The following is a 20035-nucleotide window of genomic DNA, read 5'->3' as shown; positions in this document are numbered from 1 at the left end:
AATTTATTATTGATATAGAAGCAGTTATATAGATGTTCACAGTCAGTCCAGAGCTGCGAGGCTCTTAGATTTGTTGAGAGCGCGGTGCACTTGCTCAACCAGTTGGTGTAAATCTCATGCTGATCATAACAACTCAATTTCGAGTCAATATCTACAACCGACGTGATTAATGATTTATTGCTGGTGACGTCTTCGATACTGACATCAGCGTCGAAGTTTGGAGTTTCGCTCGGAATTTGATTAATGCTTAATGAGAAAATACACTTTGGCGGGACACGAAGAATTACGGGGGACGCAGGTAGCCACAGACGACGAAACAGAACACGTACATCTTCTTCTCCTTCTGCTGCTTCTCCTGTAGGTGGGTCATCCTTCTTACGCAGCGGCTGTGGGGGTAAACGGGGAACAGTTAGCCGTGCGGCGGCAATGGGCGGGGGAGGTGTGGGGTGGCGTGAGAGCTGGGTGTTGTGTCTGGTGTGCTGTGTGGAGGGTCTGTGTGTGGCGTGCTGGAGTAAGCCAGGTTGATGATGTGATGATGTTTTTTTTTTGTTTTTTGTTTTTTTTGCATATGTGGAGGGTGTTAGCGTGAGGTTGGTCGTTGGCTTTTTTACGAGTTTACTGTAAGTCTGAGATTGTTGAGTATCTGGTACATAGTTGGTACATGTCTTTAATACTTGCGTAGAAATCGTACGAAAATTAAGACATTGATCAATTAGTAGCGAAATCATATAAAATCGTGAACAGAAAAAAAAAGAAACTTGAAAAGTGAACAGAATACAATCAATAATTGCTTGGTAGTTAATTAGAGCAGAGTAATTTTGAACTGAAAGATGAAGCCAACTGAAGGGCAGCGAGAACAAAAGGGAAGATGTTGCCGTGAGGAGGTGACGCCGAAGGCGGGGCGGCGACGGGTTTGTTTGGCGGTGCACATTACCTTCCTCAGCCGGTGCTGCTTCACCTTCAGCAGGAGGAGCAGGAGGAGCCTCACCCTCGGCAGGGGCGGCCTCAGAAGGGGCGTCCTCCGCGGGAGCCTCGGCAGGGCTTTCGGCCGGGGCGTCCGCTGGTGCCTCCCCGGCGGAGGGGGCGTCACCCCCCTCAGCCGGAGCGGCCTCAGCGGCACCACCCTCTTCTGCCGGGGCTTCCTCGGCTGGGGCCCCTTCTGCAGGCGCGGCATCTGCAGGAGCGTCCTCTGTGGGAGCTCCTTCGGCACCTGTTAGTGTCAAGTTATTGAGAGGGGAAAAGAACGGGCACATTAATTATCAAGAGTAGCAAATCAAGATAATGGATCAATAGCTCAAAGACTGACAAGTACATGGACGGACGGAACGTCACAAAACAAAAGACAAGATAAAACAAAAGAGAGAAAAATGTGTAATAAGTATGTTAGCCTGAAAGAAAAAAATGGCATAAGACCGCGGGCGAGCGGTGAAGGACCCCGAGGGAGCGGAAGGACTCCAAGGGACTCCCTCAGGGTCCGGTTAAACTAAAGGATAACGGGGGGGGGATGAGTCAGCCCGAGGCGGGGCCTTGGCTTGGCCCTTCCTCTATCTCCCTTGACTATGAGACCCCAGCAAGACCCTTGCCATGGGCTGATGACGAGGCCAGGCGCCGCCACGGGCTGTTTGTGAACATATGAGGTCAAGGGGAAACACGTGGCAGTTCTTGACTCACCTTCCTCTGCAGGAGCATCGCCCTCCGCCTGTGGAAAAGACCGAAGATTAGACAAATCAACAGGTTCTTGGCCCGAGGACCAGTTCTGACCCACCACTTCAAAGAGCACTGGTATTGACTGAGTAATAAGTGCTTACTGCAATGGACAGTCGGCTATTTTGTAACTATAGGGGTAAACCAAAGACAGTCAGCAGTTATGACTATGATGCACCAGGCTCTTTACTGCAATATTTTGACTATGGATGAACTTCGTTTCTTTCCACTAACTATCTACAGACACAAGATACTTGGAATTTGTATTAGCTGTGGCCTGTAGAAGTACGCTAACTGAACAAAGTTTTCCCCACTTTCAAAATATCTGTAATTATAGCATTTTTATAGCGTGGCAGAAAAAGGCCACCAGTCCAGTATATTAGCAATCTTAAAAGAATTCCTATTCTGAGCTCAGGATAACAGTTACTTAATCCTATATAAGTCTGCTATACATGAAAAATTGTTAAAGCGGAACTAAAATAAACAAAAAATAATGAGACACCCAACACTTTTCCAAGGAGAAATTTCTGACTAGAAAATGGCAACCCCGAAGGATAATCATCACTAAAAAGGGACAGGAGCGTCGTAGAAAAAGAAAATGTGTTGGAGGGGGAACTTAGCTGAAATTGGCATTCGCTCGTCAAGAAAGGGAATTTTCATTGGCTTTCGTTGTTTGAATTATATACAAGAATGCCTTCTAGAAATAGTTTGGTCTCAATAGAACTTGTTTCTGCGATTGGAAAAATTTGCCTGGAGGTTTTAAAATATAAAACTTTGTAAGCAAATATCAACCATTTAACCACAATAATGTGATTTCACAGACATCATATATCTCTACGACTCTCCCTGCTCAGCTTTTGTAGTATTTGCTGTTCTTCACAACTACAGAAATAACGATAACTGAATAGTGCTATGAAAATATCAATATATAGAGAGAGAGTTCTCCTCAAATTAAAAAAAAAAACGTATGTAGAAAAAAAAAGGATAAAATCATATATAAAAAGTCTACAAACTCAACTGGTCAACAACGCTTAACCCAACCTCCCAGGACCTATGCTGTGGACGGGTTATTCCGGCAACATGGAACATGGGACAACGGTTGCGTTCACTACAAGAAATGGGAGATCAGACTCTCTTTTCCTTTTTTTTTAAATTTTAAACCTTCGACTAATTCCAGTTCATATCTCATCTCTGATTGGCTAACGCGATTGGTATATGGTGAATCGAAGACTATTACTAGCTTGTGATTGGTGCATTCAATCTCCCCGCTCGTTTCTGATTGGCTGGAACCCTTATTTCGTAGAGGATTTAGCTAGCATTCTTTCCTCTCTCTCTCTCTCGCTTTCTCTTTCTATTTTCCTTTCCATTGGGCAATCAGTATCCATGCTTTGAGCCAATCAGACACGGCGGCGCAGAGTGAACACGTGAAACAAAACCGAATCAAAAGAGAGCCTCAGGATCACCCTTTGCATTCGTGAACCAACGCTAGAAAAGCACTTACCGGACCGCCCTCTTCCCCTTCCTGGAAGAGGGAGAGTGAAAAAAAACACGTGTTATTTGCAACATCTTTACACAAACACATGTCCAGATCGTGGAACAGCACTTACAGCGGTTAGTAGAGAAGCAAGGTTATTATTCTTTAAATAACCCCAACTTACGTTTATGAAATTAGAAAAATAAAGAAATGATCTTTTATTTCTCTTTTTTTTTTGAGTTCGCGCCGCGTTCGAGTGAGAAATGGGTTAAGTGCTCTTCCAAAATCCAGACTATGGTTAACTTATAAGATCTGAAGGATATATATCTTTTATTTTATTTTTTTTGTTTGTTTGTTTGTTTTCCAGCCACTCCACTTTACCCTGCCCCAGAATCTGTGTTCTTTATTACGGATGGGTTTCCCTTTTATTCAAATTGTGAAATCATTTAAATATTCGCATTTCGATCGTGATAGTTATTAGTTTCTCTAACGGGATCGCTTGCTTTATGGCGATTTTCAATAGATATATTTGTGTTTAAATGTGATAGATATACCTATCGGAAGTATATTACACCTATGAATGAAAGCGGAGGACTTGGAGGCAATAGTCTACACTAATTTATCATATATACACATATATCTATTTATATTTATTTTAGATGCATATATGGACATCGCTTTATAAAGCCTAGTCAAAATGATAAGTAAAATACTTAAGGAAAGAATCTATTAGCAAAAAACGATTTTAAATGTTGCATTTCTACCGAAGCCAACACGTGACAAGATGTGTATATATATATATATAATTGATATATATATAGATTATTGAATATAGATTTTAGAGCTAAAAGTGAGCATTATCTGCGCTATTGCCAAGAACAAAAAACTGGTTTCGGGTTGCTCTTAGTGGCTGGTTTGCAGAACACATTGTGATTAGTGCTGCGAGGCGTTTTAAAATAAAGAAAGAAATAAACCGCTAGTATAACAGTAAATTATCATGACCAGAAGCCACTACAATTCAGTATCGACACTCCTGAGTGAAGCTTTTCATAAGGAATGGAATCTCTTATTTATGTGTTTAAAAAGAAGTATTTAATCTTTAAACGCGTGTCTAAACCGGTTTTTCAAATCATGTTCCCGCGATGTTGTTGTGTCATTTATATCAAAGGGAATCACTGTGTAATATAAATCTACATGAAAAGAAATATTGCAACTCAGGGAGTATCGACGAAATGATCATTAAGGAACAAAAAATAAGAATGAGGAAAAGCGTCATTATTGAAAGCATATATTCCAAATCTGAATTAAATAGACAACCAAAATTACTACTACCTCCAACGGCGCATACGATGAACAGAACACAGTTATGAACAAGTAGGCATTGCCTATTACTGCATTAAAGGTCGTTAACGTTAGCCAAATAAAAAGAATAACATGAAGCAACTCTCGACTCAAATTAGAGACAAAGAAATAATTTTTTTTTTTTCGTTTTTTGTGATTTTTTTTTTTCAGAGCTTCAGACAGGGTTACTTGATGTGGACTAACAAGGGTAAGGTAATTCCAATAAAAATGATAATATCCATTCTCATGTCGTTCTCACGAGATGGTTACGTCATGCAAAATTTTCCAAAAAAGAGGGGGGGGGGTCCAAAATGCACAAGAGGAAAAAGATGACGGAACGTTTGCGATTGGAAAAATGGCCGCGCGAAACATTTTTATTTGAAAAAGATCTCTTAATGAGATAAGACGCCGACGAATTTCATTGCAAAAATCAAAATTCAGAAGAAAACGGTATCCCTGGCTTCAGCCCTGATTTTAAGGGGACACTGTGACAAACAACATATATGACACAATCAGCAAATATGACCCTTAGGTATCAGGTTAATAAGAGTCATTATTTTGCTTCGAGAACAAGGACAATGAGCCTTACTGCTGGTCTATCTAAGGAACAAATAAACTGAAACTGTCATATATGAATATCTGAGGGAAGTGACGTGACTGGAGAAGCTAAAATATATATTGTTCCCTATAACTAAATACCTTTTCTTCAGATATCTATTGTAAATCTATCAAGGCAATTATATTTGATAAAGACCTATCACTATCTGAAAACAATGCTTATTACTGTCTTCTAACTAGACATAGACATGAAAAATGTTTACGAATCAGCAAAATTGACCAACAGAAAGAAAATTATAAAAAGACTTGTGAACTTTGACACAAACAAGTTTAACATTATTCAGATCAGTAGTAGTAGCAAGTGACTAAGCAAGATAGTCATTATTTTCATTGAAAAATTAGCTGTTACAGTATATCTGAATCAACATGCTAAAAACATAATGACATAGAAATGTGTTTAGTTAATAGTTAAGTTTCAAAAAGCAAAAAAGCGCATGTGATAGCTAGCTAGCGAGAAAAAAAAAAGCTAAGGACGATGAAGCAGTGTAATGTCAGTGTTGCAGAGAGAAGCTTGCTAAATTAAGCATAATGAAGCGATTGCGCTACATGCTGCTACTCTAATTAATTGTTGTAGAGTGTCTAAGTCACTCAAAAAAAAAAGAAAAAAAAACATGCATCTGGGTATAACATGTTTAGTCTGCAGTGTCTAGGCTATTCCGACTACCATTTGTGATAATGAGGCATCTTATCTTGTTCACCAAAAAGCGGTTGGTGATTTGAACATCTCTTGGAAGAAAAAATAATATAAGCCAGGGATGAATCGTATCATTGTCGGTCAGAATAACCTTCGAACTAAAAAAATAAAGAAGAACCAAATAGAAATAAAAAAAGCGAGCAAAATAAAAACCAGTGAATAAAGAAGCGTATTTCTTTTTTTATATATATATACATCCCTACACAAACGAAAATAAAACAGACAAATTAGAATTAGTAATAGCGACACAGTTGTCTGTAAGAGAGAGAAAACAAAATGTTGACTCCAGGGTGGCCATCACAGAGACGCTCGGGCGAACACGACTGCTTGTTGGTGAAGATAACACCGTCAGCGCCATGTCGACATCCGCGTACATCTGTTTTCTTTTTTATTCATCCGTGGCCACCGAAGCTCGGTTAAAATGGCGTTAAGGTGCCGCTAAGTAACCGGTAAAAGCGATAAAAAAAAAGCGTAAAGCGTATCCTGATCCAGTAGACCAGGCGTGTGTTTTAGTGTGTGTGTGTGTGTGTGTGTCTTAGTGTGTGTGTGTGTGTTTGTGTGTGTGTCTTAGTGTGTGTGTGTTTTAGTGTGTGTCTTAGTGTGTGTGTGTGTGTGTGTGTTTGTGTGTGTGTGTGTGTGTGTGTTTTAGTGTGTGTGTATGTGTGTGTGTGTGTGTGTGAATGTAAGAAGAGTCGAGTTTCAGGAACTGTCTTTGTTATGTATTTATTCACAGGTCGATATGGTGTTGTGTCAAAGGAATAGAGTTGAAAAAAAGTGTGTGTGTTATTTTTGCTAAAATGAGCTGAGCTTTTTGATACAGAAGGTTTAGAAGCTGGAGTGAATTCAGTTTTGAAACAAAATACATTTTTTCATGATTAAACGAAGAGCTCAATTTAGCAAATAACACTGTTGTTGTAGTTAGAACTGAAAATGTAAATTTGGGAAGCACTATTTTTTTTTTTTTAACTTTTTCTTTACAAAACTAAGGCACTTTACTTTCTAACTTTATACCAACTAAGAGAAGCAAAACTAAGATTTATAGAAAGCTAACATAAAGCTCATAGCTGATTAACATAGTGGTTATTTGGATCTGCAGTGACTATATTATATAAGCGACACTTAATCGGAAATACTATATAGAGGCCTTTTGATTATTACTTTTTTTTACAGATTAGTTGAAACTATTGTTAAGTTAAGATAGAGACATAAGACGAAACTTGAACCTCAACTGTATGTAACTAAGTAAAAAAAATTGCTATTTAAGTGCAGATTAAGTCTTTCTTGACTTCGATTGACCTTTCGTTGGTTTCCAGAAAGGTCATCCGACGTCGGAGAAGGACTAGGAAATCGGGAATTTTTTTAGGAAGCAATGACCGAATGGCTGTGAGAGATGCTCTGGGAATTAAAGGCGTTCGGGAGAAGAACTGATGAAGAACTAAGTAGTGCTAGTGCCAGTGATGAGAATGGGTATGTTTTTTTTGTCTCTATGAATATGCATGTGCAAATATATGCATAATATATATATATATATATATATATATATATATATATATATATATATATATATATATACATACATTTATGCATATACATACGCAAACACATATATGAAAAGTAATGAGAATGCCAGAATATGAGGAGGAGGCAGAGAGGGTCGGAGAGAAGGTTAAGACCAGATGTTGGTGTGGTAAGTAAAGTGTGAGTGAGGTGTCGGGTCCTCGCACGGGACCTCGCCACCTGGTTTCCTTTACCTTCTTAGCGGCTCCTGGCCCGCCTGCCGCCCAGTCAGGCTTTGTCTGTTCGGCGAAAGAAACGGCGTCAAAACACTCGCCTGGACGTGCATCACAAATAGGGACAATTGACGTGGTTTTTCTGGGACAATTGGCGTTGTTGTTTTTTTTCTAAATTCGCTGATCCAGACACAGATCCGGATGGTTATCATTAGTCTAATGAGCGCTGAATGGGATGTCGAGATCCTTCATCTAAATATATCATATGTGAAAGGGCTTTTCAAGTTTTTTTTTTATCAGTTTCATTGACAATGAATTCCGTGTCTCTGACCAAACATTATTCGTAAAAAAGCTAGAGAATAATCTCCAAGCTAGAACTGATATCTCGCGGCCATGACTTGGAAGTCTTGAACACCGAGAACGACTTAAGTATGAACATCGACGACCGTCTGTTCATAACACAGGACGAAGAACACGTGAAGAACGAGAGAACAGCAAGAAACAACACCCAACACAAACAGAGCACTCAGTAGATGTACAAAAACACAAGCGTGGAACACTCGGAAGGGACGAGAGATAAGATGGAGAGCGGAGGAGCAGCAAACACCGCTGCGTCAAGGAGGAAATCACACCAAACAGAGAACAGAGTAGTGTCGAGTACACTGTTGACGTGGATCACACGGGAGAGAAAAGTAGAGCCAAGACAAACACATAGAATGAAGTATGTAAGATTGCTGGACACACATATTGTAAAGTCCGGTGAATATTTTGGCCGCAAATTTGACATTTGAAAGGGGAAAAAAAACTTCATGGGGGGAACGAATTACATTAAAATTCCAGAAAAAAGAACAGCAAAATTCCACGCATGTTCGAAGTGTGGGAAGGGGATGTGAGGGGAAGTGACGGGATAAAATCGAAAACCTCTTCATAGTATGAAAAAAAAACTCTTCAGGACAGTGTCTTGCTAAGCCCTTTCACGGTTCACACAAGGTCGTCCTAACATTAACAGGAGATTCTTATTTTATAGAGATTCAGATGTCTATCAGCCTTGATGTTCGACCTAATTATATTTTTTTTCATTATCAAAATGATTGAATTATGGAAGACAATGTGATGCAAGATGCAACTAAACAAACACAAATACTAACTGCAAGCTTTTACATATATTCAAAATATATACAGATATTTATTCTTTTTAGTGTTTATATATTAATCAAGAGAAAGACAAATGAATCTTACAATATATTCTTTGTAAGATAACGATCAACTGGAAAAAATATCCTAATATACAAAAAGGGGGACTCAAAATCAACAGTATATACAGAGCAATCTCACATCTCTTAGAAGGAAGCAGAGAAAAAAAAACAGAGAGATATCATTCAGAATGTATAACATCCTTTCGCTTTAGAAATATCTCAGTTCTCAAGACGTGGGTCTTTGGCCTGTCGCCTCAGAGTTGGCTACTCACCGCGCCCTTGTCGTCCTCAAGCTCGAACTCCTTCTTCTTGACAGTCTTGAGCTGATTCCTGAAGTTGAACTCAGCGGCCTTCTTCTGCAGCTTGGCGAATTTGTTCTCGTACTTGGACACCTTCTTCAGGGTAGGTTTGATGCTTTAGACGAGCAAGAGGAACGAGAGAGAAAGAGAGAGAGTGAGTTTGCGAACGAGGAAGAACATAAAAGGGGAGGGGAGGGGGGGCGGTGGGGTGATTTTTTTTTTCTTTTTTCGAGGGAGGGGAGGGGGGGAAGGGCGGAGGAGAGGGGACATGAGCGAGAATTGTGAGAAAGAAAAAGAGAAAGAACAATGGAGGGTTACTGAAGCACTACAGGCAAAAATAAAAGATTAGAAGTAGCGTTAAAATAACAAATGAACTAAGGGAATGAAATGTGCGTGTTCCAAGGGAAAAGGTGTTCAGTGACATGGGACTCAGTCATCAACACGGAAAGACAAACACCGTCGTTAGCACTGTGGACTCAAAAACAAAGAAGAAAAATTATACATTTCTTGAAAACGTAGATTGTAAACAAGTGTAAGACTGACTACACAATGGAGAGTGGGACGTGTTGAGAGTTACGGGTGCTGAATGTTATGCAAAATAGCTTGTTTATCAATCTCTGAAAAAGTGTCTTATGTTGGGGATGAAGAGGGCGAGACGAGAACACACGTTCACGGTGGACGGTGATGGGTGAGGGACAGAGGTTGGTTTAACACATCACTGCTATAGTTTAAGGACACATATCATAGTGAAAGTTCAGAAGACTATTTAGATTTGAAAGTTTATAGTTTTGAAAGTTATTTTTTGTCGAGAGAATAAATCAAGATAATCAAAAGATGACAAAAACAGAAACCATACACTTAATATGTTCACGTATGGACAGGAAATTAAAAAAAGAAAAATTAAAAGAAATCCTACCGAGGATTGTACTGCAAAATATCAAAGAGCAAAACTCAAAAAGACAAAATAAGATTGATACCAGACAAAATATTTACTTGATAATCACTGAGAGAAAGATCATTTCAGAACTAAAACAATCTTTGGGATAAAAGCAAACTATATTGTCTGGTACTTCGACATATCTAGGCAAAATAAACTAAGAAAGAAGAGAAACAAAAATAAAATAAAAGTGTAATCCCACAGTCAAAATGGCGTTTTCCTTCAACCTTTACGTAAATAGTTTTCCCTTCCAAATTTTCCACGGAGTAAAGCAAAACACCATTTTCAGACTGGGGATTAAAATACCGTTCGCTCAATCAGGGGACCAGAGAAAGAAAGAGAGAGAGAGAGAGAGAAGAAAATAACAACAACCAAAAATAAAATCATAGAGAGAACGTGAATGCGCCAAAATTGTTGACGTTTTCTCTTAGAGAGCTGAGGGGGAAACTGAAGTAAAAATAACAACTGTGTTTAGCGTGTACAAACTGATTGGGCGAACGCGTATTGTGACCACGGTAGTCAAGTGGGAAATACTTACAACTTGCCACGCAGATCGTTGACCTGAATGTTCAGCTCGTTGATCTAGAAGATGGTGAACGTGGTTAGATTAATGACTCCGTTAAACATTCTCGTCTGTTTGATTTTTTTTTCTGTTCTGTATTATTATTGATTAATTTTGAGCAAAAAGTTATTATTGTCTGATAAATCGACTGCTGAAAATATGTTTGTTTATTTTTTACTATGGGATGTGATCAAAACTCTGTGTGAAATCATTGAGGCCAATTGTGTTTTTAGTGGTTCTTCTATTTTGAGATATATATATCAAAACAAATATATGTAGAGTATGCTTCTGAAATAACAAAGTAGGAATTGAGGACAATATTTCATCAAATGAAAGGGGGGTGGGGGGAGAGAGTTTAGTAAATTTCATCTTACTGTTATTGCTACGGCAAAGTCCAAAGGTGTTTAGAAAAAATAATAAAAAATACAGAATTTAAGGAATGAGTTAATGAAGGTGATGGACTGAACACAATAATAATGAAGCCGCCAGTTTCTGCATCACAGAGTTTGGATATCAAAGCGCAACACTTGAAAACTTTAAGGAAAACGAAGATTTTATAGAATGGATTATCACTTCGATTTTTTTGGATAAGATTTTTAATTACATCTCATTTATTTCCTCTGAGATGTAATACAAATACATTTATCTTTAAAGATCTTTTTGAAATATGAAACAAAATGTAATAAAAACTAACTAAAAGTTAAATAAAATATCAAACCAAAAAGATACTGAAAAACAATCAAAATAAGTAATGGTTGTTAGTAAAGGCAAAGGATAGTTAAAAGATACAGAGGTTTTAGAAATCATATGACTTTCTGACACAAAAATAATAAAAGGGTGTAAAATGAAAACTAAAAATCAATGATAACAATAATCAAAAGATAGAAACAAGGGAATAATTGAAAATGGGGGAGTAATGACAAAAAAAATGGTCTCCAAAAACGGACATACATTTTTTTTAAATGACGTCACACAGGCATCTTAAGGCCCTCAAAAATATGTTAGCCTTTCTTTTCAATAATTTTCAGCTTCGCCTTTATCTGTATCTTTTAATGTACTCAAAGCCATGTGATTTAACGTCAAACTTACAGAATCAATCTCGCTCTATCTACAAAAAGCTAGCGTGAGATCTCGGGAGCCGAAATCTCGCAGAAAACTACAACAAAAATAAATGTGTACGTAACTCCTCCCCAGTCTTGAAACAGAAAATAATAGTAATAATAATAATAATACTCAAAATCTAAGAAAAACGTAAATAAAATTTGAGAACAAAGATTAAACGCGGACAATAATAAAACCTGAAATAACAAATGAACATCAAGAGATAGGCCTTTTTTCTCTGTCCTTAAGATTGGACTTGGGATCAAAATGAAGTCTTCAAGTTCTTTCTTTTAATTATTTCCAATCTTTTTAGTTCAAGATTGGGGATAGGAGGACAATCTACGGCAGTCAGAGGCGTTTTAATCCGACACATGATGATCCAAAGAGTGTTAAAAGCTCTGTCAGTCTGCAAAATTAAGACGTTAGTTCATTTATGCTCACAAGGTGGCAGGTTTGTCGTCATGGCTCCCTGCTCGGCAATCGTATCTCACCGATTCTTGATTTCTCTTTCCTCTTTTTTTTTGGATAATCTCGCCAGTGATTAATAAATCGCGGGCAATTTATTGATGAACTGACGGTGTCGGATTAAAGCTCCCTGTCTGAATTAATATCACTACAGTGTAAATGTTCTCTTGGCGCTCTGCTACAGGAGGACTCGGCCCGTGTTTCAGGTAGGGCTTGCTCCCCACGGCGGTTAAGAAGAGAAATGCAACCGGGAGCACTTATCTCTCAGTGCTAATTCTTTTTTTCTGCTCTAAAGCTGGTTGCAAATGCTAAAGTTCTGCTGTTAGTCACTCCTTGTGCCACCAGGTTGGGGAGTTGCGCGCTCGGATTAGTCGCACTATGTTCTTGGTTATTGAGGTTGGGTTTGGCGGGACCAACACCAGACGAAAAAGAGCAATGTACGCTTTTCCTGAAGCCAGGAGTCCAAGGGTGATAGCCGCGCCCTCGATCAAGCGCTCTACACACTCGCCTTCTGCTTTCGAATGAGTGTAGCTTTTGGAAACGGTGGTTTGGCGCCAAAGCCGAGGGCGTAGAGCATGCCTTTCCACACACACAGACTATCACCCATGAACATGGCGTTGTCTGCTGGTCCTAACAGACTCAAGTCCCCAGGGTGCATAACCAGACAGTACTCCTAGGCTCATACAAGAGTGGGAGGGACTAACGATACCCAGGCCTGCTTCTATGGAGGAATTCAAAAGTGTATGGCACTTCCAGTATATTTTACCTGTTGTCTGGTTGGCATGAAAAAAATATTACAACTTCCTTCGGGACAGGTAGTAAAACGTCAAAAAAGTAATTTGCTATGTGCCCATATCGTATGTAAGATAAACAAAAAAACAAAAAAGACAAAAAAAAGTTTTGCAAAAGAAATGCAATGTCATTCAAAAATAAAAAATGCAGGTGAGGAAAATATCTAAAGACAGAAAAAAACGAAGAAAGAGGATAATGCTTGAAAGTGACAGTGAAAGTCGGCCTTTGGCGGGTGCGCAGTATGAAGTGCCATACATGGGATGCTGGGTTGACCTTGTGGGCCTCGTGCTGCCCTGGGGACTGCTGGGAGGGGGCTCACACTGGGCCGGGTCAGGTAGGGTCACGCTATAGAGGGTTAAACTTGGCTCAAGGAGGGCCCCCGACGCCCAGGGGGAAACGAGGGCCCCCCCAAGATACCATCCGCTAGTAGTGGGAAACATGCAATGGTTACGAGGGGTCCTGTTAGCAAGCGAGGATTTAGCTTCGAACCCCTATCCGAGGGCTCTTCCTACACCTAAGGGCTTATCTATATACTGGAGGATATATATTTCTTTTTTTTTTTCTTTTTTTTTTTTGGAAAATTAGTAATGCCCTCCACAGCTATCTTTTGGTTTCACTAAGCTCAACAAACGGTTTGGCCAGCCCTGGACAAGTAACAAGAGAATGGGAAGCAAAACGAAGATACTTATAGAAAAACTGCAATTATGATGTCTGCACAAAGCATTGGGAGTTAGTTTTGAAGAGAATGATGCCTCTGGCTAGTAAAAACCGAGCGCCAAATGGGGACTTTGTCTTCGGTCTGTTTTGCCGAGGTGCCCCTGACACCATGGGGCAACACCTACGCACACCGCCTCTACTGCACCTCCCCGTGCGGACCCGGCCGGAGGCTGGGTCGTCCCTTCCCTCGTGGGGGCGAAAGCTCGGCTGTGACTGCGAGCGGGCGAGCGCCACCTGACTCACATTTGTGCAACTTACTCATCTTAAGGTTTGTTTTCAATGTTTGGGGGGAGGAGACAATCTAAAATGTTACCCTTGATGTTTAGTATATCAACTAGTGAGATACAAGTAATGCTAGAATGTAATCTCTTTTATATAAAAATGAAACAGCTGATATTTAGAAAAATATTGTAAGACACTTGCCATCGAAGATGAGGCATCTCTCTAAAACAAGGACATGTTTTGCATCTACGGATGAGCAGTGCAACCCGGAAAGTTAATAAGCACATTTAGGGGAAGGCTAAAAGGCATCAGCTACACCTAGAGAAGAGAGTGGCGACAAACAAAGCGCTGGGGGTAAGGGAGTGTCGTAAACATGTGGGGCGGTAGAAAAAGGTCAGGGATCTAAATACTGCCATCAGATGTACAGTCTTGACTTGTACATTTGACCCAGTGTATGTGAGATCCTTCTGTGCCATGTTTTTCAGTGTACAGTGGATGAGTGTATATCATGCATTATAGCACAGGGGGCCAGCAGAAAGAACCACTGTACACTAAGCATCAATGTACACCTGACCATCATATCGGCCCACTGTACACTGGGCGTGAGTGTAGCTAGTCACTGAGTGCAGGGTGTCAGGCCGACAGGACCGAGAGCCAGGCAAGCCCGGCCTCGATGCAGGTCTGCCAGCCCTGCAAAGGTAACAGCAGGATCAGCGTGTGTAGTGGTCAACCCTTACTCCCGGAGACAGGGCACTTCGTACAAGGCATGCCAGTGCCGGCGACTGCGCTACCGCACACTACTCCTGACTACACCATCTACTCTTCGCGTCTAGTACGAAATTCGTGTTACAACGGTAAGATGACATTACGATAAGGGGCGGTAGCAAGTTGAAAGGTCCCATTTCAAAAAAGGAAGTGAGTGGGCGTTGTAGTGAGTAAAGTAGAGGAGCGTGTAGGGGCCAGGGAGGCAGGGGAGCGAGGCGCGACACTGACTTATGGGCGGGCGGGCGGGCGGGCGTTTTTGGGCGGGCTTTGGGCGGAAGGAAGGCCTAAGAACGTATCCAGGGCTGGTCAAGCCGAAGTGGTAAGACAGTACTACGAGCACTCCCGACTGGTGCAGGAGGCCTGGCCACTGTACCTCATAATCTCTCCTGCGAACCTCATACTCAAGGTCCCATTTCTGGGACTCGCAAAGGAACAAACGCTCGTGGTATTCCTTGCAGATTTCCCTAAGTGCGTCTATAACAGAATGTCTTGTTAAAGTATTACAGGAGCGAGCCAAGGGGCTCTCGGGAGAAATGAAAGCAGTACAACAGGTAAAACATACATACATATGGACATCGAATTTTAAAATTTAGCCATAACTGATGGGTGGCACCAGTAAGAGCGATGATTTTGATGATATCATGAAAGAGATATCATAATGACTAGCTACGTGTGAATGAAGTGAGGCCCTCCATAAGAAACAGCCTGCAAGGAAAAAGAATTACTACAGGATACTTGGCTGAGATAATGCCCTAGACAAGACAGGCTAGCAGCCACTACTAGCACGACCACAGGGAGCCCAGAGGCACCTGTAGCCAGCCGTGCACTATCGAGCGAGGCACCGTGCCGGCCAGGCCAAGCGCCGGTTACCTGATAGTCCTTCATTTTGATCTGGTGCTCCAGATCCCATTTGTCACCCTCTAGGCCCTCTATGCGTTTATGGAATTCCCTACACAGTGATTCAAGCTCAGCTATAAACAGAGAATGGAACAAAATTAGGACGGGCTCCCTAATTTTGGTTTGGTGACACACAAAAAAGTGAATGTAAGCCTCCGTGTAGCACCTCCGACGCGGCGAATCTCTGGAAACACACATAGATGGATCGAGACAGACACTCAGCGCTAAACACACATGTGCAGTTTTGATGTATAAGTGCGGGGTGGATGAATGCAGGAACCGGGTGAAAAAAAAGAACTATGGTAATAATTAAAAAAAAATAACAGCAACAATAGCTTCATAGCTAATTGGATCACTCGAACTAAAAAAGAATAATGGTAGGAGAAAAATAAATAAAAAGTATAAATACTATCCATCAACATCACAATCGTGGTACATGGCTACCAAAGACACAGAAGTGCACTCGGAAAAAAGTCCACACGTTAATTTCAAGGGAGCGTGATTCTGGTCATCGTTCAGATATCGTGTTACAAGCGGAGAAAATGATCAAAATAAAATCGGGAAAAAATGAAAAAGAAAAATATATAAAACGAGAAAAAAAGAAAAAAAATGAACAGCATCGGCGGAATAAGAGGACCGAAGATTGAATGAAGGATTTTTTTAAACGAAACCTTTCATGTCAATCCCTTCTCGGAACAACCAACCAACCATTGAACGTCATAACTGGTTGGGGAGAGAGTGAAAAAAATCATAAAAAAGAGAGAGGGAGGGGGCGGGAAAATAGCCAGCGAGGGGAGGGGGCGGGGGGGGGAATGGTTGTTGGAGGTTCTCTTTGTTTAATTCTTACAGGGGGTTGTCGTCGGCTATACAAACCTCATAGTCCTTCCTCATGATTTCCATCTCAAGATCATACTTGCCGCTCTCAATGCTGGCGATGTGATCGTGGTATTCTTTACAAATTGCGCGAAGGGCTTCTGTTGAGGAGAATTAGGAAGGCACCATTCAACTTCTTGGTCAACTCTTTCTTATTCTCTTTTACTTAATTATCTTCTCTTTTTTATAGATATGAAAAGAGATCGTGAGGCTCCGTGATGACCAAGAAGAGAAGGAATGAGTGACATCGAAAGGGGTATTATGTGATATTTTGTCTTTTCTTTTCTTAAAGCCCTTTTGGTTTAGCTTCTATCGAAAACATGACTGTTGGAAAGGGGATTACTTTTGAAAAGGTATAATACGAGAATTCGAAAATTTATGATCCATTTGAAGCCAAAAGGTTTAATAAATGCAAATGCTTCTTTTTTGTGTGGGGAGGAGAGATTTTCTCAGAAAATATCTAGAAATTATGAATTTGGGCTTTTTTTTCTGGGGCAAAGGGAGAGTTGATCACCAAACATTTTAGCCGGGTCGCTATTGCTCTAAACCGTCCACTCTGAAAAAATAAACTGCAAGGGGAAAAAATATTCGAATTCATTTGCTTAAAAAAAAAAGAAAAAAAAATGAACAAGTGCCTTTATGCAGCCTGTTAGACATAACATCACAAGGAATGACTTGACTTGAACTGAACTTCTGTGGGATACTTTCATCGCTTCAAAACTGCAAACCCCTTCACTAAACTAAAAAAAAAAAAAAATCTGTATCTCGGCCAGTCGCACTCTGTACATAAACTCTTTGTTAAAAAAAAATAAATCAATAAATAAATATAACAAAAGGTTATTAGGGGATAAAATGATAACTGACTGATACAAGGAAACCCAAGACTTCGACAAGGAAACAGTTAGCGCACTGAGACTACTGTAAGACGTGAGTATCCTTTGGGACGGTTTATTCGCCTCGAAAGAAGCTCCAGCTAGCCACCCTGTCTCAAGATGTTTGCGTCAGACGACCTATCGTGAAACCCCGTCTCAAGATTTCTATATATATATTTATATAAAATATATATATGTGTGTCAGCTCGTGTCCAATGTGTGTGCATCACCGTGTGTATAACATATTCTTGTAAAACCATGTATGTGCTACGGTTCTACACATTATCTAATGAGGCTACTTCACTAAACATAGAGTACAAAGCACAGAAATGTACATAATGTATGGTAGGGGGGGAAATAACATTGTCTCGTCGCCGTCTGGAAGGTCCGTCGTCTATACCTGTCTTGGTTGGGGATAAACGAGGAATTAGACACACAAGGAAACAATGAATCATATCCTAACTTCAATCCGGTTCCCCTCTGCCTACTATTCGCATAATCTTATCTAATTTCCTACAATTTCCCTCTTCCTATCACTCCTTTTTTACGTTTCCCCTTTTCTGTGGTTGTTTTGCTTGTTCTGTGTTCCCATTTCTTGACGTTATTCTAGAATTCTCCCATCTGTCTTCCCTTCTTCATTTTCTTCTTCTCTTCATTTTCACCTACCATTTTTTCCTATCTATTTCTCCTTCATCTTTGAAGTCTTCTCATCTAACCTTTACTTCTTCCTCTGTACTTTCCACATATGTTTAATTTCTCCTTTCTCCCTCTTTCTTCTTCTTCTGTTCTATTACACTATTATTTATATTCTTCTTCTTCCCTTTCCTTCTTCTTCGTTTCTCTCAAATTCACTAATAACAACCCCCCCCTCCTTCCAATTCTTCTTCTATCTCTTCCTGTTTCTATTGTAGACTCTATTTCTCCTAAATTGCTTCAAATTCCACTGTCTTATCCCTCCCCTTCAATAATACAGTACTTCAAATTCCTTAATTCTGAACCATGACAGTTATAACAGTTTTAATCCTTTTTTCATGAACTCGATCTTATTTACCTCTGTTGTCGTAATCATCAATCTCAGATAAATCAAAACTTCTTTTTCCTTACATCTATCCCTATAATCCTATCTCCCTTCATCTATGGACTAGACTCTTTCATGGATAATCATCGTAGTCTTCCTAAACCTATGTCTCACTCGATCAATTCCCTCCCTTCGTCCCTGCTTCCTTTCCCTTTTTCCCTTTCTCCCACCTTCCTTCCCCTTTTCCCATTTCTCCCAAATCTCCTTTTTTTATTCTTCTTTCTCTTCTTCTTCTTCTTCTTCTCTATTAGTATTCCCATTATTTCACTTTCCGCGTCGACACTTCCCTCGTCCCTATACTGTCTGTCACACTGTACCTTCATTTGCACCATCGAGGTTCTTCGCCTTGCCACAACGCTCATCAATGATCCTACGCCTTTCAGCGGCCTTCCTCTCCTGTTCCTTCTTCAGTTCCTCAGCGGCCTTCTTACGGAGCAACAACTGCGGGGGAGAAGGGCGGAGTGAGTCCGGATTCGATTGGTGTTCCGTTTGACAGGAAAGTACTTTAACAGAGAGCTAATAAACTCAACTGACCACCTATACTCATTATTGCATTACCTCAATTATATGTTCAACTGTACAAGTATACCAAGAAAAAACAAAAAGATAAAGCGACGTGTTTAGCGGGAAACCGCTAAACGCCTCGCGGCTGACACTTACCCTGAGCTTCTTCTTACGCTCAGGGGTCATGAAACCCTTCTTCTGCTTCTTAGCGCTCTGCTCCTCGAGGCGCTTGCGGACCTCCGCCTTCTTGCGGTCGATCTCCTCCTGCTTCTTCTTGGCTTCCTGCGAATCGTCTCAAGGAGTTAGCGTTTGCTTGTGACAAAGCACAGAGCTCAAAAATTACATCCACTACCGCTAAGAGTCAATTATTCTCTCCCTAATTAACCTAGAACGTTCTTTTTTTTTGGTTTCTTTTTTTCTATGATACATATATATTTCTCTTTCTCCGAAGAGTCTTAGGCTATCTTTTTCACTGAAGTAGAAATAGATAATCTTACAGTTTTCCTGTTCTGGTGAGTTGAGTTTGAGTCATAGTGTACTAACTAAAGCCATTAGTTTTGTCTGACTTTCGGTCTCTAGCGAACAAAAGCAAATCTGAGTTGCATTTAATCCTATTTTCTCTTTGTCTGCGAGTTGATCAAACTTGAATTATTTTGTGGAAGACTGAGATTAAATTTCAAAGGTAAATGACTTGTGTGAATGTGGGATTTTTTTTTTTTTTTAAAGAATGTGAAAGTAAAACAGAAGTAATTAAATAAAAATTAGTGAAGGTGACTTACGGGGAAGAATAGTTGTCGTTCGATGAGGGTGTTTGTTAAGTAAAATAAAAAGAGAATAGGGATATAGTTATAAAAATAGGAAGTTGGAGTCCCGGTGGAAAAAACTCGGGACAGATGCTGGGATTTCAAATCGTAAAATATCGTGCAGAGAAAAAGAAACAAAGCTACAGATTTCGCGAGATTTAACCGCTGTTCATTGGCTTTTTTTAAGGGAAGACTACACTAGTGTTAAGTTTTTATATCAGGCCGCCACCCTCAGCTGCTCAGTTCTATAACGTTTACAAGTTTATGAAAATGAAGCAATTCAACGAGATGAATCACATATCATTTAGTCACAGCGAATCACATACACTAATAAAATATATGTATCAAGTCTTCACTGAGCGTCGAAGAGATCACAAAGACAACCTGAAAC

At 40.1% G+C, this 20035-nt stretch overlaps 1 protein-coding gene across 50 annotated transcripts in view; it reads right to left on the bottom strand.

Annotated features, from left to right (window-relative positions):
• The window catches only part of wupA (troponin wings up A), a 32156-nt gene that overhangs the window by 11 nt on the left and 12110 nt on the right, over nucleotides 1-20035 (bottom strand). For 14 of the 50 annotated variants that reach the window (XM_043036738.2, XM_043036746.2, XM_086547025.1 and 11 more), the window contains 10 exons: nucleotides 18998-19123; nucleotides 18655-18778; nucleotides 16388-16488; nucleotides 10532-10575; nucleotides 9030-9171; nucleotides 7583-7627; nucleotides 3206-3226; nucleotides 1672-1699; nucleotides 935-1210; nucleotides 1-386 (listed from right to left, as the gene is read on the bottom strand). The exon at nucleotides 1-386 is cut by the window's left edge and continues 11 nt beyond it. In XM_043036738.2, coding sequence (XP_042892672.1) covers nucleotides 376-386; nucleotides 935-1210; nucleotides 1672-1699; nucleotides 3206-3226; nucleotides 7583-7627; nucleotides 9030-9171; nucleotides 10532-10575; nucleotides 16388-16488; nucleotides 18655-18778; nucleotides 18998-19123 — 918 coding nt within the window. In that variant the 3' untranslated portion in view covers nucleotides 1-375. Of the gene's footprint in view, nucleotides 387-934; nucleotides 1211-1671; nucleotides 1700-3205; nucleotides 3227-4659; nucleotides 7628-9029; nucleotides 9172-10531; nucleotides 10576-14990; nucleotides 15092-15487; nucleotides 15589-16387; nucleotides 16489-18654; nucleotides 18779-18997; nucleotides 19124-20035 lie in introns of those variants that run through there. The other 36 variants (XM_043036740.2, XM_086547020.1, XM_086547028.1 and 33 more) reach the window with 14 other exon arrangements.

This window comes from Penaeus japonicus, unplaced genomic scaffold (genome assembly GCF_977035675.1).
Source record: "Penaeus japonicus unplaced genomic scaffold, GWHDUDI00000001_assembly GWHDUDI00000018, whole genome shotgun sequence".
Lineage (NCBI taxonomy): Eukaryota > Metazoa > Arthropoda > Malacostraca > Decapoda > Penaeidae > Penaeus > Penaeus japonicus.
Note: the sequence above shows the minus strand (reverse complement) of the source record. Positions and strands in the feature narration are given on the sequence as shown.